Source organism: Ceratocystis lukuohia (genome assembly GCF_044167205.1).
Source record: "Ceratocystis lukuohia strain C4212 chromosome Unknown Supercontig2_pilon, whole genome shotgun sequence".
In the NCBI taxonomy this organism is placed as follows: Eukaryota; Fungi; Ascomycota; class Sordariomycetes; order Microascales; family Ceratocystidaceae; genus Ceratocystis; species Ceratocystis lukuohia.
Genome location: NW_027263521.1, coordinates 3,530,243 through 3,555,315, shown reverse-complemented (window position 1 = coordinate 3,555,315; position 25,073 = coordinate 3,530,243). Strand labels below are relative to the sequence as shown.

The following is a 25,073-nucleotide window of genomic DNA, read 5'->3' as shown; positions in this document are numbered from 1 at the left end:
GGCACAAACTTTGTTATCCGTGTTACGGAAAATTAAGAGAAAGCTTGGTTATCAGGGTGGTGTGGCATCAAACAAATAATTTACAATGTCAACGTATCTATTAAATACCAAGTCGATTAAACGTGGAAATTTAATTCCCACATGAGGCATGTTGCTTAAAGATATAGAACTAGTCTACAAATGCAAAGTAGCATTAGGGTTAGTCGAGGCTGGGTTAGTGTGTTTTGCGTGGAGAAGCCCAGGGTCAGCTTAGCGCTAGTGTTTGTTTATTCAAGGCTATTGTTTATAGTACTATAGCGCTTTAAACCCCAAGAGCAAATTCGGGGAGTGTAGCCTTCCTATCATGCATACTACCTCACTTGTATACATGAAGTAAGCAAAGCAAGGCTGACTAGGGATTGCTCATACAAAGAAAGCGTACAAGGAGAAAGGCTTCGCTTGATGGAGCGAGACAAGGCTAAAGGGAGCTGCCTCGTGGCTGATTAACTTTGCTGAGCAGAATGTTGAGTCTGGAATGCACGGGTATGGAGATATGGGTGCACAAGTAGCTAGCTACCTGAGCAAGTCACATACCTATACTTTCTAGTCACTTGGTTTTATGTTGATTTTTCAGCGACTCTGACAGCAGCTTTGCCCCGCTTTCAGCCCTCAAACCCCGTCATAGCTTTTAATGGCAGTTGCTGGCACTGATTGCTGCGAACCCCCGTTTATTGTATACTTGGCTCTTGGGCTTCACACAGTTGATGCACCTTGGCTTGACTTGTTCACTGTTTGCTTGTTAGGTTCTCCCACCCGCTTGCCTCCATTGTGCTGCAATGCAAGTGTCCGGTTGCCATATCGACTAAGCATCTTTCTATATTGTTGAATTATTTTCTGGCAGTCTTGTTGTCTGTCGAGTGCTGCTTCCCATTCCTTTTTGACAGCATTGAATCGGCCGCATTGTTGGTCACCGCCTTGAATCCTCTTTCTTTGACACTCGCTTTTATTTTCGAGGGCTTTCTAACGTCAGGCGCACATCGTCAAGGCCAAGGCCAATTTGTTTCTCTTTTCCCATCATTCATTTGTCTGTTTTATTCTCCGGCCTCATATCCATTACGACCGCTATATTGTCTATTTGTATGTTGTTGTTCTTGTTTTGTCTGAGAGGCTGACATTTGTTTTCTTTCTTTTTTTTTGACTGTGGTTGTTTAGGGAAAGCTAGCCCATAAGCCAGCCCAAGTTACGTCCGTTGCTGGGGCCATAGTTAACTTTAAATCTTCCTTCTAGCCCTTCTTTTTTCTTGTTGGTTGTTGCTACGCTACCCTTTTTCTTTCACCAAGTCTAGCCCTAGAAGTTCAAGCCTATCCCTTTCTTTTCTCTTTTCTTTTTATTCTGTTCTTTTTAAGCCTTCATATAGCAGCAGCTACGACACACGAGTACGCCTTGTGATTGCCTGGCCCAGCTTTATTCCTTGGCTCAACAACCAACCCTTTTCTTGTCGCCACCAAAGTCGAGTCGAGTCGAGTCGAGCCGTCCTCCCCTCTCCTTCTCGGCCCCCTCCATCGACCTCCGATCTCCCTTATCCGATCTCGCGAAACGGTCACCATTAAAATACAACCACCTAGAGAATGGTGCGCGTCACTGATGATATTGTACTCCCGTCCGAGAGCGTGACCCTCTATCACTCATGCGATCCTTTGTTGGGCGAGCACCCCGTGCTCGTCTTTCACGGCCCCTCTACAACTGCCAATTATACCCATAACAGCTCCCGTGTTCAGGTGCACGTGTTCAGCGCAGCAGGCTTTCAGTCCTTCCATCGCCTAACCATATCTCCCAACTCCCCCTTCTACACTGTGGTCGACTATTTGCCCCGTGAGTTTCAGGGCGATGAGGTCTACCGGGGGCTTGCCTTTGGTCTTTTCAAGTACTTTTCAGAGCTTCCCGAGTCTGTAAAGTTGTACCTTCGGAACCGGTACGCAAATACACGGCTAAAACTTCCTGGGCCGCCCCCAGTTCTCTTTGGGGAGCAGCACGCTGCCGACTTGGCCAAGGAGTTAGTACAAAGCAACAACACTGTAGACGTCGTCAAAAGCCTGCAAACTGCCCTACAAACTCAACATATCTCCAACGTGGATCTGGACTTTGTGTTGCCTCCTGGTTCCATTGTTCCCCTCCAAGCCGAGGACTACGAAGACTATACCGATGACGAAGACGATATTCTCGATCCATCCCTGCGCCAGTATGGTGGCTACACACCGCTGGTCCGCCTACTAGGCGAATCAGTGTTCTTGCCAACATCAAGACTACGACGAGCGCCCTCAAAACCGACATCTCTCAATCGCGGAAAAGCTTTTAGCAAAGACCAAAAGTTTGACCTACGCATGAAGCTATGCGAACTTGTAGACACCGAGCAACGCTATGTCAAGAAGGTCAACGAACTCGTCAATAGTATTGCGGCCGATTTTCGCAAAGCCGCACAAGCCAAAACCCCCGAGAGTCAAAGCCCCACAGTTGAAGAAGTCGACAAGCTATTCCCCGAGTCACTGGACACTATTTTGAATCTCAACACAGCTTTTATGCATGAGCTTCGCAAAGTTATGGATGATTCTGAGGAGGAGGCTCAGAAGGACATGGAGCATACAAGTGCGACTATGATCGGTTCAAAGTTGGGCGCTAGTACTCGTTCAAAGGACCCAAGTGGCGCTCTTGCAGTGGCTCGCCTGTTTCTCGAATGGTTTCCGAAGTTTACCGAAAGCTATCAAGACTATATACGAGCTAGCCAGAACTTCCCTCAGATGATCAATGGTTTCATGGAAAAGCAATCCACTTTTAAGAATCGGGTTGGTCAGGCTGGCGAACAGACTATTCGTTCTTCTCTTATCGAGCCAGTTCAGCGTCTGCCACGATACAGTCTCTTAATCGATCAAATTGTTGCATGCCTTCCAATAACCCATCCAGCCCTTCAGCCTATGCTTCGTGCCCGAGATATTATCACTAATATTTGCTCCATGGATGATCCTCTCCCAGACAAGCCGTATGTGGCTAACCGATTGCGCAACATGGTTGAAGCCTGGCCCGAGAGTCTTGTGCCACAAGGAAGAATCATCATGGCTGCTGACTTTATCGAAATCCCTGCTCCTGTAACAACTGCACGCATAGGGCTTTCCGATATGAGCGGCATGTTCCTTGTGTTCGCAGATTGCGTAGTGCTAGTCAAGAAACAAACACATAACATAACAGGTCGTGACTTTCTTCGGGAGCTAGACAAGCCCTCGGCCGCAGGCCTTATGGTTTCTATGACAAATGCAGCAGGTGGCACCGCCGAATACGATCTCTTGTTCATGGGCTGGCATGATCTTGCCGACGTCCGTTTTACCGAGTCTGACGATGGTCAACTGGTTTGGATGACGTCAGTGAAGGATATGAAACGCACTCACGTCAACGAACTTTCCCTTGACCTGACGCCTACATCGCGTTGCTTTAGGCTACAAGAGACTTTTGAAGGCAAAGCCAACCGGTGGACAGAAGATATTGCCAAGGCTCGTGTCGAAGGCCGTTTTGCCGAGGCCGAACGTGAAGACCCTCGGTGGACATTGCGTTCGATTCGCATGCCGGACAGTAATCTTGGCCTTTTTGCTGCTGTATTTCAAGAAGGAGCCGATTATCTTGTTGAGGGACGCAAGGAGCCTGCTCCAATTCGCGTCGTGATAGATCACGAAAGAGGCACCAAGGGTGCACCTATTGGCCACTATGGGGTTGATATCGTGGTTAACGTTGGTGCTGGCGATCTACGCCGACTTTCTATAAACGCAGTAGGCTTAGGTGGCAAAGCCTTCCATGATGAAGTGGCTCTTGAAGATTTCCTGCCAACTTTATCTAGACGAAGTGAGTACACTAAAAAAAATTCTGCTTTCCATAATTGTGAGTACGCTACTAACAACCAAATTTTCAGTCATTCAGTTGATGAGTTCTCAGCTCAACGTGTGGAATCCCAATCTCGTACCGGCTCTTGTTTCATACTATACCAAGACTGTCAAGGGTTTGAATCTCACTGGAACCCGCGAAAAGAGTCGGTCTTTCCTAGCAACATCACCTGTTAAGTTGCTTTCGAACATTTGGAACGGAACACTTAGCTCGGCGCCTGATCAGGTACAGCAGTCCTCGAAGCATTCTAGAACACCCGTATCTGCTGTGTTCCCCTCACAAGGCGCACCGTCTTTGCAGCCACGGGAGCTACAGCGTTCTGGCAGTCAACACTCAATTTTTGGCTCGATCCGGGGCCGTGATCGGGTGCCCCTTGATGATGCGAAGCCTGAGAATCCCTTGGTGCGCTTAGAGGGGACCTTTACTGGCTACGTTGCAGCACTGCAACAGCGCAAAGGAAACATTCTGGGCCGTGCCGTCATGAATCGCGGTAGTGTAGACGAGCTCGCTGTAAACGATCTTTACAATCGGCTGATTGAGGCTCCTTTTGACTTTGAGTACTCGAGTGATTTAGGAGCTGATGTCATTCTAGTTGCTTTTGAGAAGTTCCTCCGCATTGCGTGGACCGAGCAGATGGGTCCTATCATGACTATGAACGCCCTGGACAAGCTGCAGGCCCGTCTCAACCGCCGTGTTCCTGGCGACTTTGCGGATTTTGTCAACTATCTTTTTGGCGACATGGCCCCTCAGAACCGACGTGCATTCACATCACTAATCAAGCTGTTGGCTGATCTCTTGGACGGTTGTGGCAACGATTCTGATCGAGGTGCTTTGACCTTGGCTTTTGCCGAAATCCTAGTTCCACAGGACGATGCTGCCAACTACATGAACCTCCTCGACCGTCTCGTCGAAGACTGTGACCGGATATTCGACGAATCTGGCAATATCGGAGCTGGCGGAGCCCAGAACGCTTTGCTAGCTCTAGCAAATGCCAACGGCTACCTGGACACAATAAACGGAAGTGGCACAATGCGCGGAATCAAGTCTCATAGCGGATCACTGACCTCCAACACTTCGTCTCTACGCCGCAAATTCGGCTTTGACACCTTGTTACGCCAGAACAGCAAGGATTCAACACACTCGGACAAGTCTATTTGGCGTAGTTTTAGTAAACACGGCAAATCGGCGACCGACATTTCACAAAGTAATTCGACAAGCTCGCGAGGGAGTAGAACTCGTTCTGTCGATCTATCGAATATGGGCCAGACTAGAGCCCGGCGCCCTCTTTCGCGAGACCGGCCGCCTGTGGCTGGGGCGTTCGAGGAGTATTCTTATGTTTCATCACGCCCGCCTAGCTCGCATCGTATGGAACCACCACCACAACTCGAAACCATTGGAGAGCCAGTCGGTGTTTATGGGACGGCAGGCGGCACAAAGAAGAAAAGGACCAAGAGACGTAGTTCGTTATCGGATCTGAGAAGTCTTATGGCGACAACCTCATTAGATGATGATTCAGAGACTAGCGTCGTTTCTCCTCCGCAGCCAATACCGCAAATCACAACATCACAAACAACATCTGCCATAAAGCACACTATGGTCACGATTCCGCCCGAGCGCTTCGCCACGATACGCGCACACTCCCCGTCACGAATTCCTGTTAGCCCTGCTTCTGGAGCAGCTATTCATCAAAGCATGATCCGGCCACCGCGCATGAAGGAGAACATTGCTACTAGCGACATATTTCAGCCTCCTAGCGCGGGCGGAAGCAGCAAGGGGGCTACTCCAATTACGGCCTCCCCATCGCCCACTATATCTGACTTTAACGTCATGAAGGAACCCAGAGAAAGGGAAGAAGGCAGCAAACTTCCCCAACGTATCCAAACCAAGGGACTTTCAAATATCCCCACGCTGAAACCTCGTGAAAATTTGCGGCCCAATAGTCCCACGAGGGGGACAGGCCAACGACTACGTCTCCAATCGCCACAAAGGCTCCGGGAACGCTTGCAGAGCGAGAAACAGGCTGCAGCTGAGGTCGACGCTTCGCTGAAGTCTGAGTTGTCTAAGATCACCGAGGACATGGCGCGCGTTGGCAACAGTGCAGTTGGAGGCGGCCGACATAACACGCCGGAATTCCGCCGGCTGGCTGCTGCAGTGCGCAATCTAGAAGAGCAGATTCCCACAGCAATCCACGAGGTGTCGGGTCGCCACGAAAGTCTACAACGAGATATGGAAATGACCATGAAGGCACACGAAGCCAAAGTAGTGGAAATTGATACACTATATCAGAAGACGGCTCTAGAAAATAAAGCGCTTTACGACAGGTTCAATACCGAGCTAGTCAAGATTGTCAAAGCGGTCAAGGGTAAGGGCAGAGAGGATAAAGAGGAGTTGTTAGGGATGATGACGCAACAGGGCGAAGAAGTGGCGAAGCTGCGCAAGGACAACTTGAAGTTGAAGAGAGAATTGGCAAGTCTCCGGGCTGCTGTCAAAGGCCTGGATATACAAGTGCCGAATCCTAACCCAAACCCAGGCCAACCTTCTGCATAAACTTGGTGAGAGAAAGATGAGGGTAAAAAAATTGGACTTCTTTTGCGTGTCTGCGTGTGGTATGTGTATCAATATATTATGAGGGCCCAGTATTATTCAACTGATTCAAGTCTGAAAAAATAAAACCCCAAAGATTGTGCGTGTTAAGGGCAAGTGTATCAATGGGACGCAACCTCATGTCGTAGTTTGTTCAACCCAGCACTCGAAGAACAATGGTCCGGCTGTGACGGTGCGAATTGGAGTGGTAGTGTTGTCTTGTTGAGAGCCAGAGGCTTGAGCTGTAGGTTCTGACGGCACCCAGGGCTGGGGGTGCTGTAGATTGTTTTACCAGGTTTTAGTTGGCTAGTCTGCCAGCAGACAAGAGAGGCAGAGAGGGAGAGGGGCAGAGAGACACAGAGAAAGGGCCTACTTACATGAAGAGGCGCACTAGCATCATCCCGCATTTCTACGGCGATGGTAAACGTCGCACCTTCACCTAGCGGCTGGATTTTCTCCGCTGCATGTGAAATACGTTGGATAGCTCCACGTAGCTGTTCGTCTACATCAACCCAGTTAACTTGTGCTGAGGCTGCACCTGGAACGGTCTCGTGCTTGTCAGATGCAGCAGAGTCTCCATTACCACCGCCGGCTGGACCGGGCACAAGATCGGGGGTGTCGGCCGGCAGGGCAGATACGGGAAATATGGGGAACATTCCGGTGTTGAATACCCAGCGTTCCGCTACAGGTGGGGATGTCTGGGCGCCAGCGGTCTTGTGCGAGGGCTGGTATGACGTTGACTTGTATTGGGCTTTTGTCGGAGTTGGGTTATGCAACGAGGGCTTATGCACCGTGTCTAGTGCTGAGGGGGGCGGTGCGTACAGAACAAGAGAGACCCGCTCAACAGCACCCGCTCGTATTTGGCTCTTTACGGCATCTGTAGCAGAAGCCACCCAAGAAATCACGGCCGGATGCCGTGATTGGTGCACAACAGCGCCAAAGGCCCGGGCGGTCAGGAAGGTCCGACGTGGGTAGAGACCACGGTGATAGAGGAGCGTGTGGATGGAAATGGTCAGAAAATCGACCCATGCACTGAGCAGGGCATCAGCGACAGGCAGTGAGATTGGAATCGCTTCTTCTTCCATGGCAGGGAAGGGTTTAACATGGATAGCCAAACGCGGGTGGTAAAGCGCGCATCCCATCCAAGCTGAAGAAAGTTAAGAACCACCAAGCCAACGCGCGGTCACGTGCGAGACATTCAAGCTTTTATCTTATCTAATCTTATCAGGCAGCAAGGAAGCATCCCACCCATCCAGGCAGCTTAGCTTGAGCATCAGCATCATCATCATCGCCACTACCAAACACATTAACTTCTTCTCTCTTGTATCAGATAAACGTCTATATCTGCCAAGCTTCAGCCCAGCACATCCCATACACTTTCTAGCGCAAACAACCTGGCGATCCTTCAGCTCATAACCTCCCACACGCTTTGACCAGCATCTAATACTACAAGAAACAACCCCGTTGTCTTATTGCAAACAACGCTGAATAGAGCTCTACCCTAACTCCGCCATGGATATAAACAAAGACGTCCGCCGAAACGCCGTCCTTGAGGCCATGGCTGCCGCCTTGCCTGCGCACAAAAAGGACGACGAGACGTCTGATATGAGTTCATCATACGAAGTGATTGCTCTTCTGATGCATGCCTATCTCACTACTCTAGGATTCCGTCTAATTGGCCTGAACAAAAACGATCTTAATGGTGAGCATTTCCCCAGTCAGGGCTTGCAAACACTGCCCCATAGTGGCCGGCTTGATGGCGACTGACTCGTTTGCTACTACTCTAGCACGCCAATACGATTCCACCGTGTCACAGTTGCCACCATCCTGGAACGCATCTTTTGGCTCTCATACCTTTATGTACAGGGCTCCCGATAGTCCCGTGCAGTCTGTAATGACAGTAGAACGTATGCCCACTGACCGTACCAGGGTACAGGTCAGAGGCTCTGTTATAGGGAGCGATAAATGGCACACTCTTGAGGCTGGCGCTCCACGTGATATTATTGTTTCGTCCATGTTACCTCTGCGCATTAAGATGGAGGAAACTGGAGAAGACCGCATTAGCCTGCCAGCACAGTTACATTCGTTGTTTGTGTCAGATACTGTGATAGATGGTAAGTTTGGCCTAACCCCAAGTCTTGAAGCATGCTAATGCATGACCCCCTCCACATAGGTCTCCTTGACGGTATCCAAAATCAAGTAGTGCAAAACATTGCCTCAGCACTACAGGGTAGTGGCGATGCTTCAGAATTATCCCCCATTACTACAGAAGCACCACCCCAGACTCTAGTCTACCCCGTCCAATCAGCAACCTCACGACGCCCTTAGATGAGCCTGCGAGGCCCAACCCTTACCCAGCGCCCGACATTCTTGACGCCCCGCGAAATACTCCTCGGCCAATTCCAACCGGGGAGCTTGCGCCGCCAGGATTCGACGATGAACATGAAATCCAAGGCCCTCTCCGGCCACTCCACGCACCCTCAGGCCTTGGGCTTGGTGGCCGGGGTGGACTCGGAATGGGTCACGATGATCTGAACCCGCCTGGCCTTGGACCACAAGACCCGCTACGACAAAGCTTTGTTCCAGGCGGCGGGTTTGGAAGACAAACAGGAGGCCATCGTGGGATGCACCCAACAATGGACGAACTGATGTTTCCAAACCAGAGCGGCGATTTTAGCAGCGGAGGCGACATGTTTAATCCTCAGGTGCCACCAGGTGCCCGGTGGGATCCTACGGGCCCGGGTGGTAGGCCGGGACGAAACAATGGGGGCTTTGGGGGTGGTTTTGGAGGCGGTGGTCCCATCATCTAAAGAACACAAACAACATATATCATAGGATGCACACACATGTGGAGTACAAGTTGGGAATATATTATTACAGCCAACAGCCAAGGCATAATTAGTAAGCAGTGCGGGCCTCTTGCAATTTGCAAAGACAACGGGATTCGTGAGTATATAAACATGAAACAAATATAGTGCCTGAGCCAAGCATGCATACATTATACATGCTAGACATACCATAAAGACGGACCTAGAATAGAGCAGCAAAAAGAAAAAGAAGAACAGGAATAAATATGAGACAAGAGAAAGAGAAGTAAGTGTTTGCTATATCAACGAGGTATGAGCCGGGTTGAAGCTATATTTTCGTATTTTTCTTAGCCAGCAAAACAAATGAAAGCACAAATGAAAGCCACAGGATTTATCCAAAGGAAAGGGCGGTCCTCAAAAAAAAAGGCTGTGTGTGCTCAAGACTGATTCACATCTTCTCGTTTCTCTGACCCATCTCATCCTCCGAGTCGCTTGTCAGGTGCTGCTTAGAATCACGCTCACGGATAAACAGGCCCAAGTAGGCCACGCAGACTAGCACACCGAGAGCTGCCAGTACGACTCCAACCCATAGGGCAGCACGGAAGCCTCGAAGCTTGTCTTCCGGTGTACGGCCACCCCTGCTGTAGCTGGCCTCGAGAGTACCAGCATAGCCCAGGCCCAACGAAATGCCGTAGTTGACGACAGTGTTGATTAAACTGGCAGCAACACCCTGGTGCTTTCGGGACACCGAGTTGGACATGATCAGCGTGGCAGCAGGGAACGACATGTCCATGCCAAAGGGGATAATCATGACAGAGATAAAGGCCTGGCCCCAGTAGGTCTGCTCGACCGGCATGGTGACTGTCAGGAGAGTGCCGATCAGGAAAGCCATCAGTGAAATCATCATAACAACCGAGGCAGGTACGCCCAGCGGGCCCAGGAACCATCCCGTAGTCATAGCAGCCACGATACCCATAGGCATCAGCGGAATAAGCCACACGGCCGAGATCAGAGGGCTGATGTGGCGGATTTCCTGGATGATCTGGATGAAGAACATAGACCAGATGCCAAACGTACCCCAGCCAAACATGACAGCAGCCAAAACAAGGCCGACATCACGGTTCATCAGCAGGGCCTTGGGGATTAGCGGGTTCTCGGCCACCTTCATCTCAATATAGATAAAGGCAATGAACATGATAGTTCCCACTACAATAGTGATAAGAATCTCAGGAGCATCCCAGCCAACGGTGGGGGCCTGGTTCCAAGCAAAGTTAAAGAGGACCATGCCGACAATTCCAAGGGTGGCACCCGGGATGTCGAGGTCGGTCATGGCGGTTGACCAGGTGGTGGTGCCGGCAACATGGTCCTTGGGCAGGGAGATCAAGGCGATGATGGTGGAGAAGAGCAACACAATAGCCATGCTGTAGTAGGTCCACTCCCAGATGGAGATCTCGTCGATCAAACCCGCAGTCAGTGCACCAAGAATAGCACCACAGGGGGCTGAGGCGGCAAAGAAAGAAAAGGCCATGGTCTTTTGCGGGCCTGGGGGGAAAGCAGAGCCCAGAAGTGCCATGCCGTTGGGGAGGCAGAGCGCGGGGCCAATTCCCTGGAAGACACGGCAAAGCACGAAAAGGAAGTAGCTGACTTGCGACGACATGCCAGCCACGACCGTCCAGACAGTGAACCAAGCCATGCCGATAATGACTATACGCGAATGACCAAAGACATCGCCGAGACGGCCGCTGAAGATGATGAACGTGCCGACCGTCAGCGAGTAGCCAGCGACGAGCCAGGCCAGGTCGCCAGGAGCACTAATTCCAAAGTCATCGCCAATGACGTGGAGCTGGATTAGTGTGTTTAGGAGAGCAGCCTGTGTGAAGAACTGCGACAGACACACAATGGCTATGAACATGACCTGGCGGGCCTTGGACATGCCCTCGGCCAGCCACAGCGGCTCGCCATCGCCATTAGGGCCCGCGCCGTCGGCGTTGCGGACGAGCTCCTCGTCAGAATCGTAGGCGCGGCTCATGTGCTGCTCAATGCGCCGTTTTTCGTCGCCACTGCTATCGTATTGGCTGGGACCCCGAGCATTGTTGTGGCTGCCGTACGAATGGCTGAGGGCACGGGGGGCGTAGCTGGCATTAGCAGCACTAACAAAGGCTTGCGCTGGAGCGGTGGCGATGTTGGTCACTGGTCTGCTGGGATCGTTGACATTGACGACGATGTTGGGGATGTTTTTTGAGTCGAAGGTCTCGGAACCTTGGGGCGATCGAGGGTGATTTGGATGTTTATTGTTTGTGCCATGGTGTAAGGGAGAGGGGAGGAAGGCAGAGGGGGGGAGGGGGGGGGGATGGAGGGGAGAGACGAAGAAGGAGCAAGTTGTCGACTGCGACCTGCACAATAAAGAAGCGAAGAGAAGACCGGACAAAAGAAAGAAGGGCGGCGGTATCAAAGCGAATGCACACAAGAAGTTGATTATAGAAAAGACAAAAAACAGTTAAGGACAGACAAGAAAAGAACCAGCTTCAAAGATGGACTGCTCAGGCTTCAAGCTAACGAATTAAGCAGACCACAACCGAATGAGAAAGAAACAAGAATAGAAGAAGAGAAAGAAAAAAAAAAAAGGGCCACTGAACGGAGCGTCCAGGAGAGAAGAGAAGAAAAAGACGACAAAGACTAAAGCCAGAGAGAAAGAAGAAGGGAAAAAAAAAAATAAAAAAAGTTCGTCTTACTAGCGGAGCCTCACACTTGTTATATTACGCCTCTCCTCCTCCCAGGGCACCCCCCCTTCTCTCCCTGAAACCCCAAGACTTAGTAGTACACACTATTCGCAGATACGCAAAGTCGGGATAAAAATCACGGACGGATCTGGAAACACGACGATCAAGAACGAGCTGCAAACTGAACTAGATGGAGGGTACATGAAGAAATAACGTGGAGGAACTGCCACATTGCGTCAAGTTTGCCTCTCTAAACCAAGCCAAAGCCGGCTTCTCGGCTTGTGAAGGCGAGAGGGCTAGAGGGTAGAGGGTAGAGGGCAGACAGAGAGAGCCAAGAACGAGCTGCAACCTGGCCCAGAGCGAGGCGGCGTGTGTTTGGAGTGGCAATGATAGCAGTCGCTGTTTTATTTTTACTATTTTTTGTTTTCCTATATTTTCTGTAGATTTCTTTCTTTAGCCGACTCGCCCTCGTTTTTGTTCCTTTCTTGCTCCTCTCTTACACGCAGTTAGCAACTCCCAAACGCCAACCGACTCCTTCATCTGCAAGGTCGAGTTCTTCTGGTTTCTTTTTCTATGCTTGCTTCCCGCCAGGACCAGGGTTCCCTGGCTTCGCCCTGGGCGTCTGGGCCTCCTCCTTCGTCCTTTCTCTCGCTGCCCTTCGTCGCTTTCTTGCTCTCCTCGGCTCGGGTCCTCCAGCATCTTGGGGCTCGACAAACTTTGCAGCAAGGCAATGGGCAATCTCAGTATCGCCGTGCTACTGCTGCTGCTGCTGCTGCTGCTGCTGCTGCTGCTGCTGCTGCTGCTGCTCGCAGATCCTCTCTGCCCTGTTTAATATCCCCTACTTTACATAACGTGCTGCCTTGCTGTACACACACACGCGGTAGCAGCTGTACGTCACATGTGTTTCAAGGCAGTCCAGGCCTAGGCTGGGCACCGTCCAGCGGCGAATTTTGCCACTTTCCTTTTACATGATGTCGTGGTGCCTGGCTAGCTCTGTCGGCACTTGGCGGTTGGTCGTGGTTGAATCTTTAAGCAGGACGCTAAGCAGGACGCACAGCAGATACCCCCTTCCGCTTCCTCCTCCTTTTTGTCCTCTTCTCTTTGTCAGACCTCTGTAAGCCGCCCCCCCGCCCAGCTTTACTTGATACAAAGCGCATGCAAGGGCCTAGAAGACAAGACCCTCTCCAACTCCCGTACTTGCACCTCCCTCCTCTTCCCACAGCCAGGAATACCCCAGCGTGTTGTTCTTGCCGCTGCTTACGGCCACAACATCAAACTCGCGCCTTGGCTTTTTTTGAATGGTCATGGTTACTCCAGCATGGCCACCGCATGCTGTCAACGGCGGCTTGCATGCGCCCCCAAACACTGCCTGTTTCTGTATGAGAATACACACAGGCAGGTTTTCCCACAAATAGGACCGCCTGTCCGCCTGTCCGCCCACTCCTTTCCTTTCCCTCTTGCCCCTTATCCTTGCGCTTACATCTCTCTTCAAAGCTGCCCTTCGCCTGCTTTCTTCTCCTGGTTCGCGTTCTCCAGCCAGCTCATATTTGGCTCCGCGTAAACATTCACCCATGGCTCTGCTTTGCACGCGCAGTAACACCCAGCCGCCGCCCCCAACTTGCCTCTCCTTGCCATACTCTGCTTTTGCTGTTCTTTACCCATGTGCTCCAACCCAGTTGCCAGGGCCCTTCCTTCTAGCTATGCATTGCATATCTGATCTGGACTTGGGCCGAAGGCCTGTCCTTCCTGCTCGTGACGCGGCTGTCTGCCGAAAGCCGAATGCTACAATGTTACAGAAGTTCCCCCTCTTCCCAACCTAATGCAGGCAAGGCAAAGACAGCCAAAGGCATGTGTGTGTGTGTGTGTGTCTACTGTCCGGCAATTCCAGCAGTGGCCGTGTATTTTCCATTCTTTGTTCTTTGCGCTTTGCTATTTTCCATATCTATGATCTATGCTTGCTCCCTCCCCTTTCCATTCCACCCCATCCACCCCCTTCTTTTTTGCCTCATGCATGCCCATCTCCCTGATGCGAGCCCGCTAATCTTCTCGCCCTATTATTCTTTATCTTTATCTTGCTTCGACCCTGCCTAGCAAATCTGATACACTTGGGATCGCCAACAAGGGACCACAGCAAGCACATGAGACACGCCCTTGTCTATTTTTGTGTTAGTACTGGCCCGGCATGCCCCTCACAACGGCTAGAGACCGCCCAAGAATCTTGCCACAAAAATACAGACAGCTCTGTCTTCTTGCGTCAGCAAAAAGCACAGTCTCGCCTTTGCGCATCAGACTAGGCTAAGCTTAGCTCATACCGCGGGGGCCAGAGTCATGTGGTATTAGTATGCTTATGCTTGGCGTAAGGTGTCGTTCGTTCTGCAACCCGTTTGCTGTTGTCCGCCTACCATCAGCCTACAGCTGAAAATCTAGACGGCGCACGGAGCATCACTGCCGAAATGGCGGACGGAGAAGAGCGGACGAGAAACCTCGGCGCAGCACTCTAGTAGACATATAAATAACACGTGATTCCGGCCCTAACTCTCTAGGGTCACGTCATACACAGGCTATTTATGAACCCTATGGATAACCCTATTGGTTAGTGTGTCACGTGATCCATGCACCATGCGATATTGGCACCGACATCGGCCTCAAGTAATCCACAGTCCTCCCACCGGCAAACAAATACTCCCTTCTCTCCGCCATCCCCCCACGACTCCTCCACTTGTCTCTCTCCGTTGCGACATGCTCCGTTATCGTGAGAATCCTTACTGAAAGCTGCGTGCCAAATATAGTAAAAGCCTCTTTCTCACGCCCAGCCATACGAGAAAAATGTGCACACGCGTCTGTCATACATCGGGAATTTTCTTCCTCCTCTCAACTTAAACTCGGGTTGAGTTTTTGCTTCTTCTGCCTTGCCATGGAAAGAGAAGGCAACGAGAACAAGAAAAAGGCCGAACTTGAAGGACGCCGGCCCCGTTATTTGGCTCGTAGCGTCGCCCTCTCGGATCCTCACGCTAGGCTGTGTCGGGCGGGCCATTTTGTGCCATGCACATCTCATAGCTATAATATAGCAGAAGGGCAGCAGGCGAGCCCTTATCGTGGCGTGAAGGTGCAACGGCGGGAGCCCTCTTCTCTTCTATCTAGCTCAACTTGACATTGCCAGCCTTGGCACCAGTCATTGCTCCGGTTTTCCTTGTTCGTGAATCCCGATATATAGCTTCATATAACGAGGTATAACTTGCCGCGTGGCTAGTATGCTTGGGGTATTGGGTGCATATACACATATATCAGAGAATGATATACATCACATGCCAGATATAGCCTTGACTCCTTCTCCCCGGTGTTTTCGTTCGGCCTTTTTCCCTTTTAATATTCTGCCTGCTGCTAGCCCCTAAACGAGATATAACCTCACGCAAAGCGTTGTTATTTTAGTCTCTTGCCTATGCCTATGCCTATGCCTATGCCTATGCCTATGCCTATGCCTATGGACTTAGGATATTAGGATATGGAGCATCTGTTATTTGCAACCCAGGCTTCGGGCAGTGGCATCTTCCTCGTAGCTTTGTGCCCCCTTTAGCGGATCTCTTTCGAAGGGTTAGCCTTGCACAAGCATAAGACCAGAACAGGAAAACAAAATGCACAATTTAAATTCTCCTATTCTCCTATTCTAGTTTTCATGTCCGCACTACAATATGGCTGTTCTGGAGGGCGGGCTGTCCTGCTGTCTTGTGTTGTTTAGCCCGCTTATATATTCGATACGCCCTTTTGCCTGGTCTCGCACTTGTTTCTCTAATGATCTGCAAGTATGCATCTCTCTGCCGCGTTATCGTTTTAGTGCAACCCTTGCGGTGGCTTGTCAAAGAATAAGAGCAGCTTGGCGGGCTGTTGACCTTTGCCTAGTCCACACTGTCTAGTCTCTAGTCTACTGGATAGAGAGTCTGGCAAACAGCAGCAACATTAACCCAATTAGTATGGGAAAAACACAATGCGCCCAAAGCACTGCTGAACCGTGGATAACATAATGAGTCGAGCCAGTCTTTTATGGCCTTGATTTTTTTCATTCCCCCCCCCCCCTCCCCTTATTATTCTCTGACTACCAATATGCTGCTTGATGCTTTTGGGAGGCCTCCAGATACTTTGCGTGGTTGTATATTATTCTAATATATATTTTTGTTTTTTTTTCTCATTCCCTCTCCCTCTGCTTGCTTCTTGTTCTTGCTTTCGTTCGTCTTAATAATCCCCTTCCTATTATTTCTGTTCACAAGCTTCCCCCAAAGCCCAAGGCCCAATAAAAAAGACTCGACAAAGCACAGCGCAACATCAAGAAAACGTGCTGGCTTGGCTCTGCTTTGATCAAGCCAAGCCTGCCGGAGTGGCTTCTGCAGGCTTGGCTACATGGAACTGCATATTGCTTGCCTTCCTCCTCCCTCTCGTCCTATCCCCCTCCCCATATTATCTCTAGCTCCCCTCTCTGCGTTGTCGAGGGCCCTGTCGCATGCATGTCCGCCTCACTAATGAAAGATTTCCATGGCTCTCGACCTTGCCCACTCTCCCATCCCATCCCATCCCATCCCATCCCTCCCTCCCTCCCTCCCCTCTACACCCTATCTCTCTCGCTTCTGCTTCCTCTACTTCCACTCCCCTTCTCCCATTTCCCATTCCTAATGCCACATAAGGCCATCATGTGGAGCAGCGTCTTTACTTGCGACCCATGGTTGATATCACAAGAACGCCTCGTCTAGTCTCGTCTCTTCGGTCCTTCCGTTAGGGCCCGTGATATCTTGTCTGGTCCTGAAGCGGTAGCCTTGGAGCATACCGTTTGCCCTGTAAGTCTATGCATGCATATGCACGTAGTATTACTATACAAAGACCCCTATTTCTGGACCAGGCCTTGAATATGGGTCTCTGTTCCGTGGGTCATTTCCAGGACCTCCGACTTTGCGCCCAATGACAAGTGACGCTTAAGAACTTTTTAGCCAGCAGAAGCTGGTGCCAGGGACGTCTCATTTTCTCTGCTGACTAACACAGCACACACACATGGAGGAAGGCGAAGAGGCGATAGTGTCAATGCGGCGGCGGCGGGCACATTAACATTGTTCCTCAGGTCTTCCATTTTCCCACGGAATTCTCGCCCTATATGACTACCATATCGTAGAGCGGACATGTCACTGTTTTTAGTAGCAGTTAATATCGTTTCTCGGGAGCTTTTCCCAGTCTGTCTATAGCGAGGCCGAGAGGAGCGCGCGACGATCTCACCAGGCCTGTCTGTATGTGTTGTCGCTATTTCTCCTGTGTATGTACCATGTATGCAGGTATGTATGCCGGTGGTCGCATCATGTTCTCTGGTCTTCCCAACGCATGCTATGATAGATTTTAGCTGAAAAAATACCACGCAAAAGGTCGTTGCTTGCTTGCCTCCAGGGCCACTTTCCAAAGTTGTATAGCCCCTTGTCCATAGCATTGTTACGCTATAGACGATCTGCAACTGGTTAAACTGTGTGTCATTCAACTCAGTATAGTATAAGTCTCGCTAGTTTATAAAATATAGCATCGGCGGGAGCTTTCTCTTAGACAACATGAGACGGCAAAGGTCAATGCAGCAAGGAAGTCTTGCGTACTTTTTTTTTTTCTCCCCTCTCTCCCTCTCTCCTTCTCTCTCCCTCCCTCTCTCTCGCTCTCTCCCCCCACCCCTCCCCCAAAATCTTCTCCTCATTTCTCTTCATCTCTCTTTTTCTCTGACCCTCTGCGGAACTTGCCATGGCCTTACATCAGGCCTAAATATGTAAGCAAGCCTAGCCTGCTCGAGCTAGCGAATCTGGCTAGATATAAACCTGCTACCCAATACGACCATAATATAGCATTGGCTACGAACACTCTTCGTTCATGGCATGCCTCCATTTGCAATGGGAACTGCAACTTGCTGCCATCAACATCATGAAGAGAAGAAGAGAAGAAAAGAGGAAGGGAAGGGAAGGGAAGGGAAGGGGGAATCATCTGTTATGCAACGACCGGGAACATGGCGATTGCTAAACGGGTTAAGAGTGTCCTTGCGTGGGCCTAGCCCCATACAGATTATCGCAGTTCAATGCACGCTGGAGTCCTCTACATTCATTGGGATGTCTTACAGTGGGGTAGATTGTCTTTGGCGACGGCCGCATGTCATGGGCCCCGCAGGGCATGCCCTCCATGGCCGGCTGGTCTGTATTTTAGCAAGTGTCTGTCGATCAGTGCCGTGGCTTTTATGCACATATATGTGCTTGAATGGATGTATGTATACATGTATGTATGTGTATGGGGGCTCTAGATAGCACACTTGACCGGTTGCTGCTGGCTAGCTGACGACGACGAACTGGGCTTTGGCTTGCTTACGCGCTACTGGCCGTGGAACTTTTCTGGCTGTAGGCATGTATGTAACTCCGACTAGGATACTGGTCGAATCCCTGAACCACATCTCAACCTTTCCATGCAGCTCAATGGCATATCCAGCAATAGCGTGCATTGAAGTCCCCCCCCCACCCCTCTCTCTCTTTGTTGTCCTTCCCCTTCCCTTCTGCCCCCCTCTCTATATGCAGTAACATGCATAGACATGGATTTTGCATATACATAACTCATCTCGTAGGCATATGGGCAAGTATGCATGTACCTCGATAAGTAGCAAAGTAGTATTGGCCTGCCCGCCCGCCTTTTAGCTCTGCTTCTGATTGAAAGCCTTGGCCAATGCAGGGTAGCTTTTTGTTTCTGTGGTACATCAGGCTCGTCCCATTGACCTTGCCTCTCTGTCTTATTTTTGCTGTATGCCTGTGCATTGGTCTTGGTCTCTCTTCTTAGCTGAGCACAGATGTTTGGTTCCTTGGTTCTGTTTCCCTAGAGCTTTAGAGCTAAGTCACTCCGGGTACTTAAGGGACTTGACGTGCTTTACTCGTTTTCATTTGCTCGCGCCGCCTGTTGCTACCTAACCCTATGCGAGTAATGAGGTTTTAGTCTCTTGCCATTACTATATATTACAAAAAGGTTGTTCATCTTACTCTTGCTCTCACTTTTAGCCTGCCCTTGGTGTGTCGTGAGCTTAAGCTGGCTTGCCCAAATACTCCTTCCCGACTCTTTGCCTCTTCATTTTCCCTTCTTATCTCAAGTCTTCCCTACCGTTAGGTTGTGAGCGGCTGGTTGTTGGCTTCTGTTATGGCCATGTCCGCCCATGCTGCTTACACGGAATAGGTTATTGCCTTTTTCTCAGTGAACACGTGACCTACGAGAGTTGCCATGTTGCCAGCTGTGGGTTCTGCCGTTCGAGATTTCGTATGCCGTCAGCGCCTTACCTCTCAGGGAAACTTCCTAACTTTGCTAGCCCTCTCAACTGCATATTTTTAGAGTCTCCATCTGAAACTATTTTCTTCTTCCTTTTCACATTCCACCATCATCGCCATCATCGCATCGACAATCTCCTGCCGCTAATCGAGCATCATGTACTGCACATCGTCATTCGGTCTGATAGACACCGCCTTTCGCTGCCCTCTTTCATGAGGGGCCCCATTCCTTTTTTGGTATACTCATCGTTTTTTTTGTTTCATTTCCGATCTGGGGACGTCCAAGATGAAACAAAAAGGTCCTTTGCTTAAGTGCTGTCAAACGCTTCTCACTCCGACGCGGTCTCAAGTGCCACACAAAAACCGAAAGTGACTGCAAAATACAAACTACCAAAAGTCCTGCGGGCCTGTCACTGTGTTTCTCATCGCTGGCCCCTCCGGGCTTGATATCCCATCATGGAATGCCAAGGCATCAAATATTAGGACATGGTCTTTTTGTTCTTCGGCTCACGTATTGTCTCGATTGTGTGCGATCATGATATAAACCTCTCTTTTTCCCCCTTCTCTTCCCGTCCTCTATGTCGTTTTGCTTCGATTCTCCAGGAGCATTATCCATACCGGATGGCTCCTCATTAGTGCTTCATAGAGCCACAACGAGGATAAGCTTTCTCACATATCCAAGGTAACACATACTACCACCAAAAGTCACCCCTAACGCCAAGCAGAAAACAAGCTCTAACCCCGGAACATAGTCACCCGCTGTCAGGATGTATACCGTCTACAGGTGGATTCCTTGGGTGATATGACCAAGTGCCATTGAGGCGTGTCATTATAGACATGTTGCGACTGCATGGTCGTAGTCGTCGGCAACATGCCGCGCACATGAACTGCAATTTCAAAGACAAATACCGCCTTTTACCCTCGGAAAAAAAAAAAACAGGAAACAACGCGAATGCCAAAAAAAAAAAGAAGAAGAAAAAAACAGCAGCAGCAGCAGCACCACGGAACAAATGATGTGATATGCGAACAAAAGGACGCGCTAAAACATTGACTGTTCAAACAAGGAGGAACAAAAACAGAATTCCACATCCAACCAGCCCTCAAAACTAGATACACAACAAACAGGTATCGCAGTAAAACAACCATATTAAGTCAACCCATCGAATGACAACCACGACACCTGCCAAGCTCAGAGGCCGTCATCTATATAGTTAATTGCCTCTGGGATCTTGTGGGATGGTATGGCATGAAACCTTGGCTTGTGCAACGACATGGTCAGCCAAGGATCATCAGGACCAAGTCGTGGAACCTTGGCCTGAATTTGCCCTATATTCGAAAAAAAAAAAAAAAGAAAGAAAATAGCGAAATAGTTCGCACAAGCACCAAGCAGAGGTGAAGGAAAAACAAAAAGGAAGAATTCGGCCGTTACGAAAATTATCAAGGCTTTATTAGCCCACAATTAAGGAAGTTGAAAGAAAAGAAGACGAAACAAAACCCACCCCCTTCCCCTCGTGTTATCAGTAACGCAAGGAATTCTACTCGCCGTTTATCAGGCAGAAGGAGGTTGCCGTTGAAGATGGGACGGGCGCTCGAGCAGCCCCTCGATATTGACCCGCCCTGTACGTTCGTCCTTGATCCACCCCGAATCGACGTTACCCATCATCGACATGGACTGTGTTGCAGCCATGGTTGTTTGGTTAGGAGTTTGACCCCGAATTGGCGGCAGTTGATGGCAGCCAGAAGAAGCCTGTGAAGTCTGATGTTGTTGTGTTTGTGAGATTTGAGTTTGGCTCTGGTTTTGTGTCTGCATTTGCAAGGACTGGGCCTGTGTCTGTGGAGGCAAAAGAGGCTGTTGTTGGCGTGGCGTGTTGGGCATTTCGGTCCGAGGCGTGTGAAACGAGGCAGGCCCCATGGCATAGTCTGGTCGACTAGGAGATGCCGCATAGGCCGACAGACCGGGACTGATACCCGGACTAGGCCCAGGCAACAACTGGTTGGAGTGGGCCTGCTGCGGGGCTTGTCTCGTCGACAAAGAACCGTCTCCATAACTGCCGCCTCGGTTCGCATCAAAGGCGCTCGATACATTCACGGAATGCCCATAGCCGAGCTGAGGCATTTGAGCATGTTGAACAGGGTAGGCACCATATGCCCCCGTAGCAACGTGGGGAGAAGGTACAGAGCCTGTCACAGATCCCGACATGGATCCAGAAGCAGAAGCCGAAAACTGAAAACGATTCGGCAGCACGATTTGCAAAACGACAAAGTATCTCGAATCTTGTTTAGCCAATCCAAAGCGCACCTCATGTGTCCGGATTTGACCATCGGAGGACTGAAAGTCCCAACGATCCCGACGGTCCATATTGAAACGAGAAATATCCTCAGCCGTGAACTTGAGAGACTGTATGACACGGTCCACCTGGTGATCGGCAAAAATTGGCGGGAGGTAGTTCGGTTGGCTGCGCTCCTGCTCTCCACGCATTTCGTTGTTGAGAGTTTTTATCTTTTCTCGCTCACAAGGAGCCACAATGTCATGCAACTTCATCCCGTACGTTAAAGATATTCCGACAGCTTCAGAGAAAGCCGTCGACGCCTTTGCGATTTCTAGATCCTTAAGCATAAGATATGCTATCGGTCCGTGATTACTGTTCGCGTTGCTGCTCACATTGGTAGAAGGGGTGGAGGAGGCCATGGTGTTAGTAGCCATAGGTACAGGCGGAGTAGAAGAGTATATATTGGCGTCTGAGGCCGAGGCATGCTCGATAAATCGAGGCGGCAGTGATTCCCTGGGTTGCGATTTTAGAACTCGGAACGAAGAAGTGTTGCGGCGAATAGTGTTGTCATACCCTGAAGCGACAGTATTGGCGGCAGACGCAGATGTGGAAGCCGCAGAAGAGTACGACGAGCTGGGGCCCAGGGGACGTCTCATGTTACTAGTCTCATTTGACGATGAAGCCGAAGGGAAGCGCGGATCATAGCGTGTTTCACGATCGTCACGCAACCGCGGCCGGCCGCGTTTCTTGTGTTGTACGTCGACGCAACTCTCTTCCTTGCCGTTCATAAGGCAACGAGTGCATGGACGATGAGCTATAGGAAGGGGAGAAAAGAGACAAGGCAGGATGTTAGTTGAGATTTGGCCGGAACAAGCAATATTCGGGAAAGAGGGGGGGTTAGATGGGGGGGGGGGGGGGGGGGATTCCTATTCTTTCGAGGGGATTCTTGGAATAAAAGAAAGAAAAGAAAAAAAAAGAAATAGAGGAAAGAAAAAAAAAAGAGAGGAAAGGAAAAGAAGTATAGGCCTGTACTGGATGTGGTTTATAGGTTTAACATACTATCGCATCTAGACAGTATTGCTTGGTTAGCGCCAGGACTCTCTCATCTACACAGACAAACTCCATCACTGTTTTACTCCAGTTCTCTTCCTCTTCTCTATCCAAACTCACCTAAGGTGGGCTTTTTTACAGGGCACACATGCCGAAGCAACATGGCCCTTGGCTTTCCGGCTGGGCTTTGGCGATCCGTATGCGCCCATGTCAGTACTCCCTGGTACCGTGGCTGGCCTTGCTGGATTGCCGTACATGGTGGCCTGACCCATAGATGGACCCATGGACTGCACGATCTGTTGTGGTTGAGGCGGGTACGGGTTAGAGGGGATGATGGCTGTGGCATGGGGCATGAAATGCGGATACGCATCGGGGCGGTGGTAGAAGCCCATCCGATCGAAGTCCTGGGTTGTTGCCGGGTGTTGTGCCATGGGCTGGTAGGCGGCCATGGGCGGTGGTTGCTGGTGGTGGAGGGGCATCACGGGCAATTGGTGGTGCGCTCGCAAGTCGTCGGGCTGATGAGAGGTGTGCGTATGCATCATGGGAGCGGTGCTACGGTATAGATCCTCGGTGCGAGAGCCGCTGGAAATGGGGTACAAATTAGCAGCAGCTGCGGCTGCGGCAACGGCTGCCGATGATGGGTCGAGCGAGTATGATGACGTCGTGGACGTTGTAATAGGCACCATGCGCTCGCTTGCCTCTTGAGATGTAGCTGGAGGTGCGGGAGATCCAGACATGGGGGGAGAAGGATAAGAGGCGGGAGCAGGAGCGGGAGCAGAGGCCGGCAAACAATCTGCTTTTATATGATGGTCCTGAAGATAGAGCTGATGATTGTTATTGGTGTGGTTCTGGCCGTTTTGTTGCCAGATGTGTCGCTGCGCGCCAGACGAGGAGGAGGAGGAGGGAGAGGAGGAAGAGGAAGGAGAAGTATCGCGAGTAGGGCTGATGTATTGCATGAGGTGAGGCTGGACTATGCAGGAACAAGACTGAGAAGAGAGCAGATGGGGCGGGCTCTCTTTTTGGTCGTTGCTCTTCTCTTTGGGGGGGGAAGAGAGGTCAGGGCCTAGCCAAAAGGGGAAACCGGGTTGGTGGTATAGCCCAGGATGACAACGGGTGGCCTGGCGGAATCAATGAGAGAGAGGGAGAGAAACAATAAGAGAGGAGGGGCAAAAGAAAGGGGATGTTGAAGTAAGAAAAGGCCAGGGAGACAACAACGGCGTCCGACTTGATCGAGTCTAGCTTTTTCTTGTTGTCCTTTCTTTTCTATTATTTTCTCTTTCTGGGGAGAGAAGGCGGAGGGGCCAAGAGAAAAGGAAGAGAGGAGGAAGAGTTGGCCCTTGTTGGCTCTTGGTCCGTTGCAACGGAAAAAAACAGAGACACGGTGTGCAACACAGATAGCCAGGTGAGCCAAGTGTACAAGTGACGCTCACACCACAAGAGGCCAGAGACAAGGTGACAGGTCTCGAGGCGAGGGAGTTGTCAGGAGGCGGGATGTGCGAGTGTGAGAGCGAGAGTGAGTGAGAAAGGAAAAAGAAGGACAGGAAAAAGGAACAAGAGTGAGGGCACGAGGAAGAGCTGCCACGAGGGGAGGGGGGGGGGTGTGGAGCAAGGAATAGGGAGGAGGAGAGAGGGTTGAGTGAGTGAGTGAGTGAGTGAGTGGGGGGATGCCAGGAGGAAGAAGAAGAGTTATTGAACAAGACGAGGAAGGGTGGAAGGAAAATAAATAAAAAGAAAAAGGAAATAAAAAAGAATAGAGACAAGGTAGACCAGACAAGAAAGAGACAAGAGGCGACTTGTGGTACTGCAGATTGGCTTTCTTTTATTCCTTTTTTGTTGATTTCCTGTCTAGGTTTGGGGGGTGTCCTAAGAGAAGCAACAAGGAAGCAGGATGCAGGAGAGGAATGAGCGGGATAGAAGATGAGATGAGATGAGACGAGACGAGACGAGACGAGAGACGGTAGTGGTAGCGGTAGCGGTAGCGGTAGTGGGTGGTGGTGGTAGCGGTGCGAGAGAAAGGGGAGAAGAATAGGAAGAAAGGAAAAGGGAGAGAGGGAGGAGGAGGGGGAGGAGGAGCAGGAGGAGGAAGAAGAGAATGTGTTTGTGTATATGTCCCTCTGCACCTCTATCCCAGTCTCTGCCAGCTTCTGTTCAACTTCGGGTCACGTTGTACGTGTTAGGCGCAAGGTTAGATCGGGGTTGGTTAGAGCGATGGGGGCCACAAAAGCCAAAGACAAGCGAGGCACAGCTTTGCTCGTCGTCGGCTGTCGTCTTATGGCTATCACTAAAAAAGAAAAGGAAGGACAATTCTATTTTTTTTTTAGCTTTAGAAAAGCTACGATCTTCTAAAGAGACAGAGGAGAGTCACTTAAGAAGACTAGAGAATCTGCGGATGCCTCTTCTTTTTTCCCCTTCTTCTCTGGGATATTATCCCAACTTAGG

The 25,073-nt window shown here is 50.4% G+C and overlaps 5 protein-coding genes across 5 annotated transcripts; 2 read left to right on the top strand and 3 right to left on the bottom strand.

Annotated features, from left to right (window-relative positions):
• Nucleotides 1-1,607: 1,607 nt before the first annotated feature.
• Nucleotides 1,608-6,450, top strand: HOO65_020876 (uncharacterized protein; the record flags this gene model as incomplete). Its single annotated transcript, XM_071006268.1, has 2 exons — nucleotides 1,608-3,864; nucleotides 3,932-6,450. The coding sequence occupies 2 exons, from the start codon at nucleotides 1,608-1,610 to the stop codon at nucleotides 6,448-6,450; spliced, it is 4,776 nt and encodes a 1,591-aa protein (XP_070861514.1).
• A 174-nt stretch (nucleotides 6,451-6,624) lies between these two features.
• Nucleotides 6,625-7,571, bottom strand: HOO65_020875 (DNA polymerase zeta processivity subunit; the record flags this gene model as incomplete). The annotated part of the gene is made up of 2 exons (XM_071006962.1): nucleotides 6,625-6,762; nucleotides 6,864-7,571. The coding sequence occupies 2 exons, from the start codon at nucleotides 7,569-7,571 to the stop codon at nucleotides 6,625-6,627; spliced, it is 846 nt and encodes a 281-aa protein (XP_070861513.1).
• A 427-nt stretch (nucleotides 7,572-7,998) lies between these two features.
• On the top strand, nucleotides 7,999-9,296 carry HOO65_020874 (PI31 proteasome regulator; the record flags this gene model as incomplete). Its single annotated transcript, XM_071006821.1, has 3 exons — nucleotides 7,999-8,188; nucleotides 8,232-8,600; nucleotides 8,815-9,296. The coding sequence occupies 3 exons, from the start codon at nucleotides 7,999-8,001 to the stop codon at nucleotides 9,294-9,296; spliced, it is 1,041 nt and encodes a 346-aa protein (XP_070861512.1).
• Nucleotides 9,297-9,741: 445 nt separating this feature from the next.
• HOO65_020873 (Drug resistance protein YOR378W) lies at nucleotides 9,742-13,319 on the bottom strand (the record flags this gene model as incomplete). The annotated part of the gene is made up of 3 exons (XM_071006342.1): nucleotides 9,742-11,552; nucleotides 12,514-12,837; nucleotides 13,211-13,319. 3 exons carry the CDS (start codon nucleotides 13,317-13,319, stop codon nucleotides 9,742-9,744), a joined length of 2,244 nt encoding a protein of 747 aa, XP_070861511.1.
• Nucleotides 13,320-20,863: 7,544 nt separating this feature from the next.
• Nucleotides 20,864-23,590, bottom strand: HOO65_020872 (Transcription activator of gluconeogenesis ERT1; the record flags this gene model as incomplete). The annotated part of the gene is made up of 2 exons (XM_071006446.1): nucleotides 20,864-22,398; nucleotides 22,783-23,590. 2 exons carry the CDS (start codon nucleotides 23,588-23,590, stop codon nucleotides 20,864-20,866), a joined length of 2,343 nt encoding a protein of 780 aa, XP_070861510.1.
• Nucleotides 23,591-25,073: the final 1,483 nt, after the last annotated feature.